Below are 22,892 nucleotides of genomic sequence, written 5' to 3' on the forward strand. Positions count from 1 at the left end.
TTTAAAAATGACTTTGAACAAACATTTCTGGAAAGTAGGAGACAATTTTTTAAATTAATATTTTTATTAGAAACCGTTTTAAATCTTTTACAAAACATATATATACAGAAAAGGAATAATACCAAAAAAACAGAAAAATTAGAGGCAGTACAACAATGTCATATCGAGATACTATTAGTAATGAACTACCTATTATTCCATCAGAACAAACGTATCTACTTAAACTAAACTACAAACAAATTAAACAAAAATTATATTAAACTGAATTCAAAATAACTTAAATTAAATTATATCTCACTACTTTATTCTCTTTCACTCATCACACCTCCACTGAGGCTCCCATCCCTGGGAGCACCAGTCAATATACCCATATTCTTTTCCCCCAGCCTCCCCTTCCCCCCCCCTCCCCCCCCCCCCCCCCCCCCACTAATTAATATTACTGATAATTCAATATAATTTATAAACGGCTGCAAAGTCTTGTAAAACTGCTCCGAATTGTGGTGCACCATATTTGTGAGATAGTCTTGGGGAAATGCTCCATCACCTGCCTACAGCACCCCATAATTGGACTCCAATGTCCAATTCATTAAAATGTTTTTCCTTGCATAGTGGATAAGAAAGTTGCAGAATCTCTTCCCGTGTTCCCCCAGAGAGGGCAAAATTTGGCAACCCCAGAAGAAGAAATACCAGATCCACGTTAACTTCAATCCCTCGGATGTCCTTTAGCTCTCTTACTTTAGCACTCCAGTATCTCTGGATCTTACAACACGACCAGTAGCAGTGTGTAAGAGTGCCTATACATATTTTATATTTGGGGCACCCTGGTGACAAGCCTCTCAAACTTAGCTAGCCTCTCTGGCGCCAAATGAGCCCTGTGTAAGATCTTCAATTGCACTGTTACATACTGAAATTTTCCTTACATTTTCCGATATAGCTTCCCATACCTCCAATCCTCTCCTACTTCTGGATTCCATGTCCTACAGAGTCCCTCCACATCCCCTAAGGCATATCCTTTCTGTAAATGATACAAAGTCTTAACTGAAAGAGCGCCCGTACACTGGAGCTCTCTTCTCTCCACGTCTGACTTGTAAAACTGAGCCAGGAACGTGGTCTTCCTCTGTAAATAATCCCTTATCTGAAAATACCGGAAAAGGTCCCTATTAGACAATCCATATTTCTGACTAAGTTGGCTAAATGACATCAAGACCTCCCCCTCGAATAAATCTCCCAAACAAGAAATTCTCTTATTCTCCCATGCCTTAAAGCCGAAGGCCATTGACCCAGGTTTAAATCCTTGGGCTCCCACCAATGTGGTAAATGGCGAGGTATTAAGCCAATTGCCCTCGTCTTGCCTCATTATCCTCTGGGCTTTCACCTTATTTAAAATGATTGGACTCTTACACTGTTCAGTTACAGATTTTATTTTATCCATAAATAATAGATCAACTAGGGAACATTTCGACTGCAAGGCTTCAATGTCAAGCCAAATCGACTCTGAATTCCCTCATACCCAGTCACCCACATATGCTAACAGGGCACTATTTGATATCTCTTCAAGTCCGGAAGATCCGCCCCTCCCTCACCCTGCGAAAATTGTAATTTGGTAAATTGAATTGGGGGCGCTTGTGACGCCAAATAAAGGAGACTAGCCAATCATTGAGCCTCCAAAACACTCATCTGGGTAGCAACAACGGGAGCGAGGAAGAACATTCATTTTAATCAGGGTTATTCGGCCTAACCATGATAATGGTAACTCCTCCCACCGCTGCAAATCCTGTTTTACCCTCTCCAGTAGTTGTACATAGTTAGCTTTATACAGCTGGTGGAAGGCAGGGGTAATAAAAATTCCCAAATGCAAAAAACCTTTTGATGACCATCTAAACGGGAACTGCATTCCATCCTTCAGGCACCTCCACTAATCTCCCCACCGGCATGGCTTCTGGCAGCCAGAAAAACCGCCAAATAAATTAATTGTTTGAATCAATCAAGGAACAGACTCCTCTGGATTGGCCAAGAACAAAAGGCCGTCATCAGCATATAGGGTGATCTTATACAGCCCCATTCCCACCCTTGGCGCCACTATTTCTGGTTTCCTCCTGATAGGCTCAGCTATCAGCTCAATTGCGAAGGTAAATAACAGCAGTGAAAGAGGACACCCCTGTCGACTACCTCTCCCAATATTAAAGTTATCTGACTTCGTGCTGTTTGTGATGACTGCCACCTTAGGACCATTATACAATACCACCACCCATCTGACAAACCAAAGAGCTCTAGGACCCCAAACAAGTACAGCCATTCTATCTGGTCAAATGCCTTTTCTGCATCTAGGGAGACCACCAAACCTGGGATCAATCTTTGCTGGCATAGTGTAAGTTATGTTCAATACCCTCCTGATATTGTTGGAGGAGCTACGGCCCTTCACAAAACCTGTCTGACCTTCTTTTATAATATGGGGCAACACCTTTTCCAACCTCAGGGCCAGCATCTTGGATAGAATTTTAAAATCTACATTCAACAGCGAAATTGGTCGATATGAAGCACATTTTTCAAGGTCTTTCCCCTTCTTTAAAATGAGAGCGATGTTAGCCTCCCTAAGAGAGGGTGGCAGACAATCCTGTGCATATGAATAGCTCCCCAGAAGTGACTCCACCAACACATTTATGAATTCCTTGTAAAATTCACTTGGGAATCCATCCGGTCCCGGTGCTTTGCCACCTTGGAGATGCTTTATTGCTTCCTGCACTTCCTGTTCTGTGATAGGTGCATTCAACAGGGAAGTGTATTCCATCTTTATACTGGGGAGGTCCAGGTTCTCAAAAAAAGGACTGCATTCTCACTGCACCGCCTCCGCCCGATATAACTCTGCCAAGTATTCCCGAAATCTAACATTGACCTTCTTCAACTCACAGGTAACCGTGCCAGCCTTCTCTCTAACAGACATAATAGATTGGAAAGTTTTTTTTCCTCCTAGCTACGTATATCAGATATCTACCTGGCTTATCTCCAAATTCAAACAAACAGTTTTTGTTTAGCGAAGGAGACCTCTTTTATTGCCACCTGTATGTGCAATCAGTCGAGAGCAGCCTGGAGAGCCGTGACCCGCTGCAGCTTTACCAAAGAGGGCCTATTTTAATATGCTTACTCAGCTATCTGCAGTCGGGCCTCCAGTGTTCATTGTTGCTCCTCCCTCTGCCTCCTTCGAGTTGCTGAATACAAAATGATCAGGCCTTGCAAATATGCCTTAGTGGCCTCCCAAAGTATTGCTGGATTATTGGCCAATCCAGAATTGATATCCCACAAGGCCCTGAACTCTAGTAATGTACCAACAAATCTGCTATCCCTTTGGGCGGCACAGTGGCACAGTGGTTAGCACTGCTGCCTCACAGCGCCACAGACCCGGGTTTAATTCCCGCCTCAGGAAACTGTGTGTGGAGTTTGCACATTCTCCCTGTGTCTCCGTGAGTTTTCTCCCACAGTCAAAAGATGTGCAGGTTAGATGAATTGGCCTGGCTAAATTGCCCGTAGTGTGAGGTGAAGGGGTAAATGTAGGGGAAGGGGTCTGGTTGCTCTTCGGAGGGTCGGTGTGGACTTGTTGGGCCAAAGGGCCTGCTTCCACACTGTAAGTAATCTAATCTAACAGGAATGGGTCCACGTGCCAGTGCCAGGGCAATGTCCACCCTTGAATTTAACATCTAAGTATACTGGCACATGGTCTGAGACAGCTATAATCCCAATTTTGCACACCAACGTTCTGTCCAAACAGTCCTATGGCATAAAAAACATGTCAATTCGCATATGGCATTTGTGTGGGTTGGAATAGAAAGTAAAGTCTCTTCCATTAGGGTGAAAATACCTCCACACATCCATTAATCCCAAATCCTCAAACATGTCCACCAATGGCTTAGATTGCCCAGGCGTACCTGCTGGGCCCCTTGGCACCCTGTCAACCCTGGGATTTATTAGGTGATTAAAATCCCCTCCTATGATCATGCAGCACACCCCAAGGCTCATTAATTTAGCGACTGCATCAATTAGAAATTTAAGAGTGTGCACTGGGGGGACAATACACTTTCAAGACGCCATACTCTTCTCTATGTATTAGAGCTTTTAAGAATGATGAACTGGCCATGTTCATCCTTAATTTGTGCAGTTACCTGGAAAGGGAGGTTCCTTCTTACCAGTATAGCCACTCCTCCAAGAGCTAAAGGAGGGGAAGAATACCCTATCATAACCCGCCTGCTACAGTTTCAGATCGAGTCATAGTCATAGAGATGTACAGCACAGAAACATACCCTTTGGTCCAACTCGTCTATTCCGACCAGATATCCTAACCCAATCTAGTCCCACCTGGCCTATATCCCTCCAAACCCTGCCTATTCATAGATCCATCCAGACGCCTTTTAAATGACGCAATTGTGTTAGCCTCCACCACTTCCTTTGGCAGCTCATTCCATACATGTACCACCATCTGCATGAAAAGGTTGCCCCTTAGGTCTCTTTTATATCTTTCCCCTCTCACTTTAAATCTACGCCCTCCAGTGCTGGACTCCCCGACCCCAGGGAAAAAACTTTGTCTATTTATCCTATCCATGCCCCTCATGATTTTTTAAACCTCTATAAGATAACCTCTCAGCCTCCAATGCTCCAGGGAAAACAGCCCCAGCCTAGTCAACCTCTCCCTATAGCTCAGATCCTCCAACCTGGCAGCATCCTTGTAAATCTTTTCTGAACCCTTTCAAGTTTCACAACATCTTTCCGACAGGAAGGAGACCAGAATTGCGCACAATATTCCAACAGTGGCCTAACTAATGTTCTGCACAGCTGCAACATGACCTTCCAACTCCTGTACTCAATGCTTTGACCAATAAAGGAAAGCATACCAAATGCCTTCTTCACTATCTTATCTACCTGCAAGGAGCTATGAACTTGCACTCCAAATTTCTTTGTTCAGCAACACTCACCAGGACCTTACCATTAAGTGTATAACTTGCTAAGATTTGCTTTCCCAAAAAGCAGCACCTTACATTTATCTAAATTAAACTCCATCTGCCACTTCTCAGCCCATTAGCCCAACTGATCAAGATCCCATTGTAACCTGTGATAACCTTAACTGTCCATTACCCCTCCAATTTTGGTGTAATCCGCAATCTTACGAACTATACATCCTATGCTCATATTCATACATTTATATAAATGACGAAAAGCAATGAACACAACACTGATACTTGTGACACACTACTGGTCACAGGCCTCCAGTCTCCCACCACCACCCTCTGTCTTCTACCTTTCAGCCAGTTCTGTATACAGATGGCTAGATTTCCCTGTATTCCATGAGATCTAACCTTGCTAATCAGTTTCCCATGGGGAACCTTGTCGAACACCTTACTGAAGTCCATATAGATCACGTCCACCGCTCTGCCCTCATCAATCTTCTTCACTACTTCTTCAAAAAACTCAGTCAAGTTTGTGAGACATGACTTCCCATGCATAAAGCCATATTGACTATCTATAATCAGTCCTTGTCTTTCCAAATGCAAGTAAATACTGTCCCTCAGGATTCCCTCCAACAACTTGTCTACCATTGATGTCAGACTCCCTGACTTTTCCTTACCGCCCTTCTTAAATGGTGGCTCCACTTTAGCCAACCGCCAGTCTTCCAGCACCTCACCTGTGACTATCAATGATATAAATATCTCAGCAAGAGGCCTAGCAATCACTTCTCTAGCTTCCCACAGAGTTCTCGGGTACACCATCAGGTCCTGGGGATTTATCCACTTTTATGTGTTTCAAGACATCTTGCACCTCCTCCTCTGTAATATGGACATTTTTCAAGATGTCACCATCTATTCCCCCACATTCTATATCTTCCATGTCCTTCTCCACAGTAAACACTGATGCAAAATAATTGTTTAGTATCTCTTCCATCTCCTGCACTTTTACACATAGGCTGCCCTTACTGATTTTTGAGAGACCTTGTTCTCTCCCTAGTTATCCTTTTGTCCTTAATATATTTATCAAATCCCTTTGGATTCTCCTTAATCCTATTTGCTAAAGCTATCTCACGTCCCCCTTTGCCTTCCTGATGTCCTTAAGAATACACCCACTGCAGTTATATTCGTTTAAGGATTCACTCGATCTGTCCTGTCTACACCTGACATATACTTTCTTCTTTTTCTGAACCAAAACCTCAATGCTTTAGTCACCCAGCATTTCCTATACCTACCAGCCTTGCCTTACACCCTAACAAGAATGTACTGTCTCACAACTTTCGCTGTCTCATTTTTGAAAGCTTCCTATTTTCCAGCCATCCCTTTACCTGTAATCATCTGCCCCCAATCAACTTTTGCCGTCAAAATTAGCCTTCCTCCAATTTAGAACTTCAACTTTTAGATCCTGTCTATCCTTTCCATCACTATTTAAAACTAACAGAATTATGGTCACTGGCTCCTAAGTGCACGCCCACTGACACTTCCATCACCTGCCCTACCTTATTTCCCAAGAGGAGGTCAAGTTTTGCATCTTCTGGAGGAGGTACATCCATAGACTAAATCAGGCAATTTTCTTGTACATGATTAACAAATTCCTCTCCATCTAAACCCTTAACACTATGGCAGTCACAGTCTATGTTTGGAATGTTAAAATCCCCTACTAAAACAAAATTATTCTTACATATAACTGAGATCTCCTTACAAATTTGTTTCTCAATTTCCCACTGACTATTTGGGGGTGGGGGGTGGGGGGGGGGGGGAGGTCTATGATACAATCCCAATAAGGTTATCATTCTTTTTCCTATTTCTCAGTTCAACCCAAATAACTTCCCTGGATGTATTCCCAGGAATATTCTCCTTTACTACTGAAGTAATGTTATCCCTTATCAAAAACACTACTCCACTTCCTCTCTTGCCCTCTGTTTCTATCCTTCCTACAGCATTTGTATCCTGGAACATTAAGCTGCCAGTCCTGTCCATCCCTGAGCCATGTTTCTCTAATTGCTTTGATATGCCGGTCCCATGTCCCTAACAATGCCCTGAGTTCATCTGCCTTCCCTGTTAGGCCCCTTGCATTGAAACAAAAACCGTTTAACTTATCAGTCCTACCTTGTTCTCTGCTTTGTCCCTCCCTGCCCTGACTGTTTGGCTCGCTTCTTTTATCAACTGTACCAGTCTCAGATTGATCTCTTTCTTCACTATCTCCCACCTTACTAGTTGAAATCCTCCCTAGCAGCTCTAGCAAATCTCCCCACCAGTATATTAGTCCCCTTCCAATTCAGGTGCAATCCATCCTTCTTGTACAAGTAACTTCTACCCCAGAAGGGATTCCAATGATTCAAAAATGTGAACCCTTCTCCCCTGCACCAGCTCCTCAGCAACGCATTCATCTGTTCTATGCTCCTATTCCTACCCTCACTAGCTCATAGCACCGGGAGTAATCCAGATACTACTACCCTCAAGATCTTCCTTTTTAAATTCCTGTCTAACTTTCTACGTTCTCCCTTCAGAATCTCATCCTTTTCCCTTCCAATGTTGTTAGTTCCAACAACGTCCTGCTGGTCTGTCTCCCCTTTGAGAAAACTATGCACCCTCTCCCAAAATATCCTTGATCCTGACACCCTGGAGGCAACATACCATTTGATTTTTCAATGCTGGCCACAAAAACATGCGTCTGTGCCTCAGACTAGACAGTCCCCTATCACAATCGATCGCTTGGAACTCGACACACCCCTCACTACATTACAGCCATTCTCTGTTCCAGAAACTGGGCTGATCGTCCTACATTTCCCAGAGAGTCCATCACCCCTACATATTCCAAAACAGCACACTTGTTTGAGAATGGGGATAGCAACAGGAGACTCCTGCACTACCTGCTTACCCCTCCTACCTTTTCTGGAGTTAACCCATCTACTTGCCTGTATCTGCAGCTTTTCTCCCTTCCTCTAACTGCCATCCATCACATCCCCAGCTCCTGTAAATTCCTTATTGCCTCTAACTGCCGCTCCAGCTGATCCATGTGATCTGATAGGCTTCACAACCAAAGACACTTCCTGCAAACATAATCAACAGTAACACGGAAACTCTCCCTAAACTCCCACATCCGACAGGAAGAGCATGTCACTCTACTAAAGGCCATCTTTGATCCTTCACAATCTACATGAGGTGAGAAGACCATCCAAACTAATTTAAAAATGCAAGAAAGCAAAGCTAGAGATTACGCTTCCTGCCTATGTTTCACATTCCAAAGAGTTGGTCAAAGAGCATTAGGACAGTACTCAATAAACAGTGAAACTTCAACCGGGAAAAAATGCCAAAGTTCAAACTTTCCTTGTTGGAAGGCGTTAGTATTATTAATTGGCTCAGTGGAACTATTAAAAGCACTGGACCTTTTCAAGTCAAAAAGAAACTCAATACGCTAACTAGACAGTAGATACACCAAACAGGAGAAAAAAAAGCGTGTCATGTTACTATGTTAAATAGTTTTGTAATGACAAGGCCAGAGGTGTATTTACAGAAGTGAAATGAAAATACCAGAACAACTGGAAAATGTATTGATATTCCTATTATATTATCAAAATCCTTGTATAATTAATTCCAATATATTACTACTGTTAATGTAACTCTGAATAGTCTTAAAAATAGCTCTTATTAATTATATGATCCATTTTCACTTCTCAGAAGGGTAATATACAAGTCTATCATGTAAATTTACATCCTACTCTCTCAAATTCCTACTATTTAAACTTGTGTTCTTTTAAATTTAAGTCATTCATTGCAGTGTTTGGATCAGCAGCTAGTATTTCAAGAATTTTAGATTTTAGATTACTTACAGTGTGGAAACAGGCCCTTCGGCCCAACAAGTCCACACCGACCCGCCGAAGCGCAACCCACCCATACCCCTATATCTACCCCTTTACCTAACACTACGGGCAATTTAGCATGGCCAATTCACCTGACGTGCACATCTTTGGACTGCGGGAGGAAACCGGAGCACCCGGAGGAAACCCACGCAGATACGGGGAGAACGTGCAAACTCCACACAGTCAGTCGCCTGAGGCGGGAATTGACCCCGGGTCTCTGGCGCTGTGAGGCAGCAGTGCTAACCACTGTGCCACCGTGCCGCCCTTTTCAAAAGCAAGCAAAAATTAAGAGATCGAGAATAACATGGAAAAATGAGATGTCCACTTTGGTGGGAGGAAGAAAGAAGCAGAATATTATTTTAATTGAAAGAGTCTACAGAATATTGTGGTGCAGCGGATCTGAGTGTCCACATATGAATCACAAATTTAGCAAGTAAGTATAGCAAATAATTAGGAATACAAACAGAATATTGGTCTTTATTGAAATGTGATTGGAATATCAAAATATGGAAGTCTCGCGAAATTGTACAGAGCATTTGAGAGACCACAGTTAATTCTGCAGACAATTTTGGTCTCCTTACTTCTGGATGGACACACTCATGAGGAAAGGTCTGGCAACTGGACCGACATTACTGGAATTTTTAAGAATGAAAGATGATCTTGTTAGAATATTCTTAAATGGCTTGACTGGATGAATGATGAAAGGTAATATCATTCAGAACTAGGTAATATCATTCCAAAATGACGAGTTTCCATTTCAAAGTGGAGATGAGCAAAGATTTCTTCTCTTAGAGTTGTTAATGATTGGAATTCCCGGTCTCTACTGTTTGGGACAACTAAACCAGTCTGTAAAATTAAAAGCCAAAAGTAGGAAATAAATAACGGCACATCTTGTGTGTGATAACTGCTGCAGGGAATGAGCATCTGCGTTCATATAGCTTGACCATATAAATGCAGCACAGTTTTATCAACTTTCTACCAGAGCTGGCTTATTTAGCTCCACACTCCACATTTATTCACAAAACCCTGCCAACTAGTTAGCTTCGAGTAGAAGCCCAATCACTTCGTCAAAATTCCAATGAAACCTGACTCCAACCCCTCTCAGGCTGCGTATTTCAGCTCTTAACATTGTCAGAAAAAAACACTTTCCCACTCTCTTCTATATATCAAAAGTCTTTATAACTGTGAATGCTTATCTTAGATGTCCCTTAATATCTCTCTTCTCCAATCTCTCCACATCAATCTCACCAATCAAGTTTGTGAGACATGATTTCCCACACACAAAGCCATGTTGACTATCCTTAATCAGTCCTTGCCTTTCCAAATACATGTACATCCTGTCCCTCAGGATTCCCTCCAACAACTTGCCCACCACTGAGGTCAGGCTCACTGGTCTATAGTTCCCTGGCTTCTCTTTAGCACTTTTCTTAAATAGTGGCACAACGTTTGCTAACCTCCAGACTTCCGGCACCTCACCTGTGACTATTGATGATACAAATATCTCAGCAAGAGGCCCAGCAATCACTTCTCTAGCTTCCCACAGAGTTCTCAGGTACACCTGATCAGGTCCTGAGGATTTATCCACCTTTAACCGTTTCAAGACATCCAGTACTTACTCCTCTGTAATCTGGACATGTTGCAAGATGTCACCATCTATTTCCCTACATTCTATATCTTCCATATCCTTTTCCACAGTAAATACTGATGCAAAATATCTCCCCCATTTTCTGAGGCTCCACACAAAGGCTACCTTGCTGATCTTTGAGGTGCCCTATTCTCTCCCTCGTCACCCTTTTATCCTTAATATATTTGTAAAAACCCTTTGGATTCTCCTTAATTCTATTTGCCAAAGCTATCTCATGTCCACGTTTTGTACTCCTGATTTCCCTCTTAAGTATACTCCTACTTCCTTTATACTCTTCTAAGGATTCACTCGATCAATCCTGTCTATACCTGACATATGCTTCCTTCTTTTCCTTAACCAAACCCTCAATTTCTTTAGTCATCCAGCATTCCCTATACCTACCAGCCTTCCCTTTCACCCTGACAGGAATATACTTTCTCTGGATTCTTGTTATCTCATTTCTGAAGGCTTCCCATTTTCCAGCTGTCCCTTTACCTGCGAACATCTGCCTCCAATCAGCTTTTGAAAGTTCTTGCCTAATACCGTCAAAATTGGCCTTTCTTCAATTTAGAACTTCAACTTTTAGATTTGGTCTATCCTTTTCCGTCACTATTTTAAAACAAATAGAATTATGGTCGCTGGCCCCAAAGTGCTCCCCCACTGACACCTCAGTCACCTCCCCTGCCTTATTTCCAAACAGTAGGTCAAATTTTACACCTCCTCTAGTTGGTACATCCACATACTGAATCAGAAAATTGTCTTGTACGCACTTAAAAACTCCTCTCCATCTCAACCTTTAAGACTATGGCAGTCCCAGTCAATGTTTGGAAAGTTAAAATCCCTGACCATAACTACCCTATTATTCTTACAGAGAGCTGAGATCTCCTTACAAGTTTGGTCCTCAATTTCCCTCTGACTCTTGGGGGCTCTATAATACAATCCCAATAAGGTGATCATCCCTTGCTTATTTCTCAGTTCCATCCAAATAACTTCCCTGGATGTATTTCCAGGAATATCCTCCCTCAGCACAGCTGTAATGCCATCCCTTATCAAAAATGCCACTCCCCCTCCTCTCTTGCCTCCCTTTCTATCCTTCCTGTAGCATTTGTATCCTGGAACATTAAGCCGCCAGTCCTGCCCATCCCTGAGCCACGTTTCTGCAATTGCTATGATATCCCAGTCCCATGTTCCTAACCATGCCCTGAGTTCATCTGCCCCCTTGCATTGAAATAAATGCAGTTTAATTGATTAGTCTTACCTTGCCCCTGCCTGACTCTCTTCTGTTCTCAACTGTACCAGTCTCAGACCAATCTCTTTCCTCACTATCTCCCTGGGTCCCACCCCCCCATATTACTAGTTTAAATCCTCCCAAGCAGTTTCAGCAAATTTCCCTGCCAGTTTATATTAGTCCCCTTCCAATTTAGGTGCAATCTGTCCTTCTTGTACAGGTCACTTCTACCCCAAAAGAGGCTCCAATGATCCAAAAATGTGAATCCTTCTCCCATACACCAGCTCCTCAGCCATGCATTCATCTGCTTTATCCTCCTATTCCTGCTCTCACTAGCTCATAGCACTGGGAGTAATCCAGATACTACCACACTTGAGGACCCCCTTTTTAAATTTCTGCCTAACTCTCTGTAATTTTGTAGATGTTGTGCTCATCAAGTGGGCTGCTTTGCCGTGGATAGTGTCAAGCCTCTTGCAGCTGTTGGAGCTGCACCCATCCAGGCAGCTGTCCATCACACCCTGACTTGCATCTTATAGATGGTGGATGGGCTTTGGGTGGTATAAGGCAAGTTACTCTCTGCAATATTCCTAGCCTCTGACTGGCTCTTGTAAACACAATATTTATGTGGTGAGTCCAGATATGTTTCTTGTCAATGGTAACACCCAGGATGTTGGTAGATTCAGTGATGATGTTGGCACTCAATATCAAGGGGTGATGGCTAGATTCTTTCTTGTTGAAGATGGTCATTGCCTGGCACTTATGTGAATGTTACTTGCAACTTGTCAGCACAAAGCTGGATATTGTCCAGGTGTTTGTGCATTTGCACATGGACTGCTGCAGAATCTGAGGATGAGTGCAGCTCCAACAATAGTCAAGATACTGGACAAAATCTAGGACAAACATTCACTCGATTGGCCTATCTGGATTCACTTGACTGACTCTTTGGTGTCCCATCTACCAGCAATGCCTATTGGCAGCAATGTATACTAGCTACTATATGCAGTGCAGCAACTTACCAAGACTCATCTGCACTTTCAAAACAAGACAAGAGCAGTGAGCGCATAGAACACCACCACCTACAAGTTCCATTCCTAGTCACATTCCAACTTGACTTATAACTGTATTGCCGTCCCTCACTGTCACTGGTTCAAAAACCTGGGATTCCCTTTGCTAAAATATATCTACACCATATAGGCTACAGTGATTCCAGAAGATAGGTCAACACAACTTTAAGGGCAATGGGAGATGGACAACAAATGCTGACCTAGTCAGCAGCATCCACATTCCAGTAAATAATAAATTAAAAAAAGAATCTGGTACAAATGTGCAATTACGACCACTGCCATTGATGGAAAAAATCAGGCCATTGTAGCTAGGAGTGTTTAGTTTTCCAAGTAATCCAACAACATACTAGTTGGAATAACAATGCACATGTACTTTCTAGCGCACTTAAAAGAATATTCAGACCATCGAGGCAGTTCCATAATTTAAAATACTTAAGGCAGAGCTTGGACATCAACTTCACTTTCCCAAATGCTCCACATATCCCTCAATTCTCCAAGGCCCAAAATTTCAACTCAATCTTCAAATACATGAACAATCACGCAGGGTAGAAAATTCTATAGAATTAGAATGCTTCGAGTGAAGAAATTTCTTTCCAATATGGTTCTAAGTGGTTCATCCTTTATCCTGAGAGTGTGCCTAATGTTTGATCCCCCAAACAGTGGAAATGATCCCTCAACATCTACCCCATCAAACACATTCAGAACATTTCAATTATATCACTTCGCATTCTTCTAAATTAGCCTTTTGGAATAGAACTTTCAGCACTGGCCAAGTGTTGACACACGAAAACAAGATACTGCAGATCAGTATAGCATCACATCAGAAATAGGGGTCATCAGAAAATTGCTGGAATTCTTCAAGCTTCATTAGTAAAAACTGTCAGGTTCAATGATACAAAATCAAAGTAGTTAATCAGCGAATGCATTTGGCAATAACAGTCTCCCATGCACCAGTGCACTGAAATGATTGGAATACTATAATCATTTACATTTGTGTATTTATTAAACCTTCAACATGAAGACTGGAAGGATCTGCAGCTGCTAGGAACAAGAAACAGTTTCTGATGCATCTTTATACATTTAAATAATGACCAGGCCAAACAGCAAAGAGAGACTGTGTCAGCTATCAAGCCAAATAGCTGTCAGGGTAGCATTTATTTGATCATTAGTATACAGACATATCAAAGGCAAGGGACTAATTAAATGTTCTTCTGAAACTTCTTAAATATCAGGGCTATACTTGAGAACTAACTAATGTAATCCAATTATTCAAAACAACTGTTTGATTAAAATAAAAGAATTATAGACTAGTTGATCAACACTGTCAGTGTGGTAAATGCTTGAATACATTTTCCTGGTTGCAATCAATGTTTATTAAATGATACAGAATCCAAAAATACTTGTGATGTGGTTTTGGAAACAATAAGTCTCTGGGTACTAATCGGCTAAGATTCTTTTAAGATGGAAATGCATTTGATGATCAGAGGCATACAGTAGATAACATCAATTTGGATCTTCATAAGTAGAAACTTTTAGTGAAAGCACGAGGCTTAGAGGTGATAAGGACAAATAGTATAATAACAAACTTGGTTTGCGGACTTGGCAGATACTAGTGATCACTGGAATAATGTTTTCAGATAATAAGCAGCAGAGTACCAAAGGGCCATTTCTGTCCCACTTATTTTAAAACAAAATGGGGAGGGCACTTCTAGTATACTAAATGTCCTGATGATATCAACCCAGCATTGCCAGATGACATGAGTACTCAAGATATATGATGATCTGGACAACTTATGTTATCAGGTGAAGGGATGACACATAGTAATTAACTTGGATAAACTTAAATGGCTGTATATTGGGGCAGAGTCAAAAAAAACAGAACTATATCAGTCTGCCTCAGCAGTAGTGATCATACCACTAAACAACATAGAACATTACAGCGCAGTACAGGTCCTTCGGCCCTCGATATTGCGCTGACCAGTGGAACCAATCTGAAGCTCATCTAACTAACACTATCCCATTCTTATCCATATGCCTAACAAATGACCATTTAAATGCCCTTAAAGCTGGCGAAATCGACGTTTTGGGCTAAAGCTCTTCATCAGGAATAAAGGCAGTGAGCCTGAAGCATGGAGAGATAAGCTAGAGGAGGGTGGGGGTGGGGAGAGAGTAGCATAGAGTACAATGGGTGAGTGGGGGAGGAGATGAAGGTGATAGGTCAAGGAGGAGAGAGTGGAGTGGATAGGTGGAAAAGAAGATAGGCAGGTCGGACAAGTCAAGGAGACAGTAACTGAGCTGGAAGTTTGAAACTAGGATGAGGTGGGGGAAGGGGAAATGAGGAAGCTGTTGAAGTCCACATTGATGCCCTGGGGTTGAAGTGTTCCGAGGCGGAAGATGAGGCGTTCTTCCTCCAGGCGTCTGGTGGTGAGGGAGCGGCGGTGAAGGAGGCCCAGGACCTCCATGTCCTCGGCAGAGTGGGAGGGGGAGTTGAAATGTTGGGCCACGGGGCGGTTTGGTTAATTGGTGCGGGTGTCTCGGAGATGTTCCCTAAAGCGCTCTGCTAGGAGGCGCCCAGTCTCCCCAATGTAGAGGAGACCACATCGGGAGCAACGGACACAATAAATGATATTGGTGGATGTGCAGGTGAAACTTTGATGGATGTGGAAGGCTCCTTTAGGGCCTTGGATAGAGGTGAGGGAGGAGGTGTGGGCACAGGTTTTACAGTTCCTGCGGTGGCAGGGGAAAGTGCCAGAATGGGAGGGTGGGTCGTAGCGGGGTGTGGACCTGACCAGGTAGTCACGGAGGGAACGGTCTTTGCGGAAGGCGGAAAGGGGTGGGGAGGGAAATATATCCCTGGTGGTGGGGTCTTTTTGGAGGTGGCGGAAATGTCGATGGATGATTTGGTTGATGCAAAGGTTGATAGGATGGAAGGTGAGCACCAGGGGCATTCTGTCCTTGTTACGGTTGGAGGGGTGGGGTCTGAGGGCGGAGGTGCGGGATGTGGACGAGAGGCGTTGGAGGGCATCTTTAACCACGTGGGAAGGGAAATTGCGGTCTCTAAAGAAGGAGGCCATCTGGTGTGTCCCATGGTGGAACTGGTCCTCCTGGGAGCAGATATGGCGGAGGTGGAGGAATTGGGAATAGAGGATGGCATTTTTGCAATAGGTAGGGTGGGAAGAGGTGTAATCCAGGTAGCTGTGGGAGTCGGTGGGTTTGTAAAAATGTCAGTGTCAAGTCAGTCGTCATTAATAGAGATGGAGATGGAGAGGTCCAGGAAGGGGAGGGAGGTGTCAGAGATGGTCCAGGTAAATTTAGGGTCAGGGTGGAATGTGTTGGTGAAGTTGATGAATTGCTCAACTTCCTCGCGGGAGCACGAGGTGGTGCCGATGCAGTCATCAGTGTAGCAGAGGAAGAGGTAGGGAATGGTGCCGGTGTAATTACGGAAGATCAACTGCTCTACGTAGCCAACAAAGAGACAGGCATAGCTGGGGCCCACACGTGTGCCCATGGCTACCCCTTTGGTCTGGAGGAAGTGGGAAGATTCAAAGGAGAAATTGTTAAGGGTGAGGACCAGTTCGGCCAAACGAATGAGAGTGTCGATGGAAGGGTACTGTTGGGGACGTCTGGAGAGGAAAAAAATGGAGGGCTTGGAGGCCTTGGTCATGGCGGATGGTGGTGTAGAGGGATTGGATATCCATGGTGAAAATGAGGCGTTGGGGGCCGGGGAAACTGAAGTCTTGGAGGAGGTGGAGGGCGTGGGTGGTGTCTCGAACGTATGTGGGGAGTTCCTGGACTAGGGGGGGATAGGACAGTGTCAAGGTAGGTAGAGATGAGTTCAGTGGGGCAGGAGCATGCTGAGACAATGGGTCGGCCAGGGTGGTCAGGCTTGTGGATCTTGGGAAGGAGGTAGAACCAGGCAGTGCGGGGTTTCTGGACTATGAGTTTGGAAACTGTGGGTGGGAGATCTTCTGAGGTGATGAGGTTTTGTATGGTCTGGGAGATGATGGTTTGGTGATGGGGGTGTGGGGTCATGGTCGAGGGGGCAGTAGGAAGAGGTGTCCTCGAGTTGGCGTTTGCCTCAGCGGTGTAGAGGTCAGTGCGCCAGACTACCACTGCGCCCCCTTTATCCGCTGGCTTGATGGTGAGGTTGGGATTGGAGCAGAGGGATTGGAGGGCTGTGCGTTGTGAGGGTGAGATCAGCGGATAAAGGGGACGCAGTGGTAGTCTGGCGCACTGACCTCTACACCGCTGAAGCCAAACGCCAACTCGAGGACACCTCTTCCTACTGCTCCCTCGACTATGACCCCACCCCCCATCACCAAACCATCATCTCCCAGACCATAAGAACCTCATCACCTCAGGAGATCTCCCACCCACAGCTTCCAACCTCATAGTTCGGAAACCCCGCACTGCCCGGTTCTACCTCCTTCCCAAGATCCACAAGCCTGACCACCCTGGCCGACCCATTGCCTCAGCATGCTCCTGCCCCACTGAACTCATCTCTACCTACCTTGACACTGTCTTATCCCCCCTAGTCCAGGAACTCCCCACATACGTTCGAGACACCACCCACGCCCTCCACCTCCTCCAAGACTTCCGTTTCCCCAGCCCCCAACGCCTTATCTTCACCATGGATATCCAATTCCTCTACACCTCCATTCGCCATGACCAGGGCCTCCAAGCCCTCCGTTTTTTCCTCTCCAGACGCCCCCAACAGTACCCTTCCACCGACACTCTCATTCGTTTGGCCGAACTGGTCCTCACCCTTAACAATTTCTTCTTTGAATCCTCCCACTTCCTCCAGACCAAAGGCGTAGCCATGGGCACATGTGTGGGCCCCAGCTATGCCTGTCTCTTTGTTGGCTATGTAGAACAGTTGATCTTCCGTAATTACACCGGCACCACTCCCCACCTCTTCCTCCGCTACATTGATGACTGCATTGGCGCCACCTCGTGCTCCCGTGAGGAAGTTGAGCAATTCATCAACTTCACTAACACATTCCACCCTGACCTTAAATTTACCTGGACTATCTCTGACACCTCGCTCCCCTTCCTGGACCTCTCCATCTCCATTAGTGACGAGCGACTTGACACTGACATTTTTTACAAACCCACTGACTCCCATAGCTACCTGGATTACACCTCTTCCCACCCTATCTCTTGCAAAAATGCCATCCCGTATTGCCAATTTCTCCGCCTCCGCCGTATCTGCTCCCAGGAGGACCAGTTCCACCATAGGACACACCAGATGGCCTCCTTCTTTAGAGACCGCAATTTCCCTTCCCACGTGGTTAAAGATGCCCTCCAACGCATCTTGTCCACATCCCGCACCTCCGCCCTCAGACCCCACCCCTCCAACCGTAACAAGGACAGAATGCCCCTGGTGCTCACCTTCCACCCTACAAACCTTCGCATCAACCAAATCATCCACCGACATTTCCGCCACCTCCAAAAAGACCCCACCACCAGGGATATATTTCCCTCCCCACCCCTTTCCGCCTTCCGCAAAGACCGTTCCCTCCGTGACTACCTGGTCAGGTCCACACCCCGCTACGACCCACCCTCCCATTCTGGCACTTTCCCCTGCCACCGCAGGAACTGTAAAACCTGTGCCCACACCTCCTCCCTCACCTCTATCCAAGGCCCTAAAGGAGCCTTCCACATCCATCAAAAGATTCACCTGCACATCCACCAATATCATTTATTGTATCCGTTGCTCCCGATGTGGTCTCCTCTACATTGGGGAGACTGGGCGCCTCCTAGCAGAGCGCTTTAGGGAACATCTCCGAGACACCCGCACCAATCAACCAAACCGCCCCGTGGCCCAACATTTCAACTCCCCCTCCCACTCTGCCGAGGACATGGAGGTCCTGGGCCTCCTTCACCGCCGCTCCCTCACCACCAGATGCCTGGAGGAAGAACGCCTCATCTTCCGCCTCGGAACACTTCAACCCCAGGGCATCAATGTGGACTTCAACAGCTTCCTCATTTCCCCTTCCCCCACCTCATCCTAGTTTCAAACTTCCAGCTCAGTTACTGTCTCCTTGACTTGTCCGACCTGCCTATCTTCTTTTCCACCTATCCACTCCACTCTCTCCTCCTTGACCTATCACCTTCATCTCCTCCCCCACTCACCCATTGTACTCTATGCTACTCTCTCCCCACCCCCACCCTCCTCTAGCTTATCTCTCCATGCTTCAGGCTCACTGCCTTTATTCCTGGTGAAGGGCTTTTGCCCGAAACGTCGATTTCGCTGCTCGTTGGATGCTGCCTGAACTGCTGTGCTCTTCCAGCACCACTAATCCAGTATTTGGTTTTCAGCATCTGCAGTCATTGTTTTTACCTTAAAGCTGGCGAGTCTACTACTGTTGCAGGCAGTGCATTCCATGTCCCGACTACTCTCAGAATAAAGAAACTGCCTCTGACATCTGTCCTACATCTATCACCCCTCAATTTAAAGCTATGTCCTCTTGTGCTAGCCATCGCCATCCGAGGAAAAAGGCTCTCATTGTCTAACCTATCTAACCCTCTGATCATCTTATACAATGCAGTGACAAAGCAGCAAGAACTAACATTGGGTCCCCCAGCCATGCCAATGAGTCCAAGATTAAACCCAACTATCTATTTCTATTGGTTCTTAATCAGTTTGCCAATAAGCATGATCAATGAAGTACAGCTGAAACGGACAAGCTTAAAACAAATTGTAAATGAATCATATATCTACATGATGGAAAAACATAACCTTGTAACTCATGAATGGCAAGAAGTAATCAGCTTTCTTTCTCACATTTAAAAGATGCTGCTTGGTAAAACTACTCATGTTGCATGAAGCTTTATTTTTAATTATCTGCCTGACTTCTAACATCTTGCATCAGGCACATAACATGATAGTACTGATGAGGCTTGTAAAGGGATTGTTTTACGGGATCTGTAGTAAAAAGAATCATGTGATTGACTCTGTAAATATGGGATTCACTTCATTCTCAGTGAATTCAATGCCACACAAGCGGTAAGGAAATCACAATTTCTGTACTGCATCGCTTTACATCCAACATTTGCTATTTAGTACCTGGAGATGCAGTTGGCACTTATGAGTAGACAACCACAAAATAATTGGAATCTCTTACGGTGACAGAATTTGGTAGTTTAATGAACTACAGTAAAAGAGAACACCATTAATACATTGCAAGTCTGTCAGCATTGGAAAAGAGCAGTAACAGTTTTAATCTTTTTGACAACTTGGTCAGACTTTTTTTTATTCCAGATGCTGTAAATTTCCAGGATTGTCTGATATTATTTCAGAATATCAACAAGTTTAACTGTGTAATTCATGGAACCATGTCACATGTTGGTAGTGGCAGAGGGTCGCCAAATGTGCACCAACTCAAATAAAAGACATCTGAGATTATCATCAAGAGCATTGATTCCTAACCCAAAATGAATTCTGATTATTTTAAAGAAAATCTTACCAATCAGCCTCAAAATACCAGCTTTGGTTTCCAGTACATATAAAACTAAAGATTTAGTGATATGAAAACATATCCAAATCTCAGAAAACAGGGCTTCCTATCAACCACTTTAGCTTTGTTTTTAGTTTACTTAATGTGAACCTCTCAAGTTCGCATCTGGTCAGTTGATTATCCATTAATTTCATCCATTCCTGATGAAGGGCTTATGCCCGAAACGTGGATTCTCCTGCTCCTCGGATGATGCCTGACCTGCTGTGTTTTTCCAGCACCACACTCTCGACCCTGATCTCCAGCATCTGCAGTCCTCACTTTTTCCTATCCATTAATTTTATCTACTTAAAATGGAAATTAGCTGAAATCTTCCAGTAAATGAGAGGGTTTTTTTTTTACTTAATTGGACGACAACATTAAAGCATTAGGGTTCTATTATAAAATTGAAAACCCCCTCAAAAGTGATCCATTGACATTCACTCCATATTTTCCAAAAAGCAGTGAACTATTGATTCTCTCATTTAACATGGCATCTTCATTGAAAAAAGATGTAAAGTCTTTATGTACTTATTGATATTTGAACTCACCGCATTTATTTTATCCACTTTCTTCTGTTCTGGTTCTTTCATGATAGATGCCAAGATTTCATCTCCCTTATAATCTCTGTACAGCTCACTCAAAGTCTCCTTCAGTTCCAGACTGGTGGCTTTGAGATAGTATGATGGGTCTGATCTTGCTTTCTCCTCCTCTGGAAAACAGGCAGTGTATAAGTGAGAAATCCTAAAGGATCCTTGTGTAGTGCACAGTAAATCAGTGTGGGAATTCAGGACACCAGAATTTCTGAATTATTAATAAGTCTAGACTATTAAAGTACACAATTTATTGAAAATATATTGTTATAAATAACAGCTGATTTATTCTGAATAAATAACTGCACAGGATAATGTGAAAGCTGAGAAAGTAGTGATGGAACACTTGAGTGTCACTCAAACCAGACACTTCCATATGTTTAGACGATGGAGGAACAGAAACAGGCCATTTAGCCCAGCTGAGTCTGCTCTGCCATTCAGTGAGAATGATGGTTGATATGATGATTCTCAACTCCACATTCCTGTCTTTTCCCCCATACTCCTTGATTCACTTACTAATTTAAAAAAACTGCTTATCTTAACCTTGAATCTACTTAATGACACAGGCTCACGGGTTTCACTATTGTCAGAGAAGAAATTCCTCCTTATTTGTCTTAAGCATACAAACTCTTATCCTAAGATGATGCTCTCTGGTCTTAGATTGCCCCACTGAGAGAAACAACCTCTCCATATTTTCCTAGTCAAGTCCTTGACGAATACTGTATGTTTCAATACAGTCTCCTCTCATTCTTCTAAACTTCAATCAGTACAGGTCCAAACTTCTCAATTTCTCCTCATAACCATATATCTGAATTAGTCATTCAGCTGACCTTTTGGAATAGTTAAAACAACCTTGGACGAAATGTTTCTGTAAACTATAGTCTTGGAATCTTGAGAATGCCTGCTTTTCCTCAGCTGCTTCTTGTACCTGTGCCTGCTGGGAAATCTGCTGCCACTGTACACCATCATTGTTCACCAAGCTCATCTGACTTCCAATGTCCTCAGACAGGCACTGTAGCTCATCTGCAACTGCTTTGTGACATGAATTGTCAAACTACACCTAGGTGGGCCCCTCCATCTGCTGCCTTCCACTTTGAGCTCTAGAAGAGATTTCTGGTTTTGCCATCAGTTAAATCTAACTATTGTATCCTTCCATGGATGGCGATTGTCCTCCATTATATTGCTGAATTGGCAATACTTCTCATCAGAGTCACAGCTGAAAACACCTGTGGCTTACTGGATTTTAATGAACATCAAAGCCAACTCTTCATGCATTGGGAACAAAGATCGCTGCCCAATTTGCAATACACCTAACTCAAGAGATAGGATGGATAACATATTCCCACCAGCCTTTGGCTGTGCAGCTGAGGTTAATTAATTCACGATGGACCTGGGATGAAACCATATATCTTCCTGTTTCGAATGGAGAAGTGCACATATACACAGAAATCAGGGAAATAAAAATGAACAATATTAAAATGACAATACAGTCACTGCAGATCCTACAAACTGTAGAAACATGATAGAATCAAGTGCAAAGTAGAACCACAATGCATTTCGGTTATTTGTCAGTTCTTCCATTATTTGATTAACACAGACAAGAACAAAGTACCAGAAGTGCAAGAAGGTACAAGGCTGTTGCCTGAAAAAACCTCAGCACTGAGACATAATCAACATAATGCAGCAATGACCTCAGGACATGTGCTAAGCAGGTTTGTGTATGACAAATCAAAATATTTATTGGTAAATTTCAAGCTCACTCAAAAGTCTTTCAAATTTGGACCATCAGGATCAGAGGACTGGCAAGTCTCTCTTGCTGGCTGTTCAGGTTGACAAATTAGTTTTTTTCCCTTGTTTTATGGTTGCATGCTTTCACCATATAATAAACAGCATTTATTCTGGAATTTTTACAGTCAAAGTACTTCAGTAGAACTGTTTTTTTTGATCTGGGTAATAAAACTGATGGGGCCATTTGTCAAAAATAATAGAACATTTCCCTTGGGCTAAATAGGTCTGTAAAAATAGACATCTTTGGT

General features: G+C 43.7%; 1 protein-coding gene across 1 annotated transcript in view; it reads right to left on the minus strand.

Moving 5' to 3' along the window:
• ppil2 (peptidylprolyl isomerase (cyclophilin)-like 2) overlaps positions 1–22,892 on the minus strand; it is a 369,843-nt gene that overhangs the window by 216,541 nt on the left and 130,410 nt on the right. The window contains exon 10 of the mRNA XM_072587119.1: positions 20,815–20,975. Coding sequence (XP_072443220.1) covers positions 20,815–20,975 — 161 coding nt within the window. The remainder of the gene's footprint in view (positions 1–20,814; positions 20,976–22,892) is intronic.

This window comes from Chiloscyllium punctatum, chromosome 17, assembly GCF_047496795.1.
Source record: "Chiloscyllium punctatum isolate Juve2018m chromosome 17, sChiPun1.3, whole genome shotgun sequence".
NCBI lineage: Eukaryota > Metazoa > Chordata > Chondrichthyes > Orectolobiformes > Hemiscylliidae > Chiloscyllium > Chiloscyllium punctatum.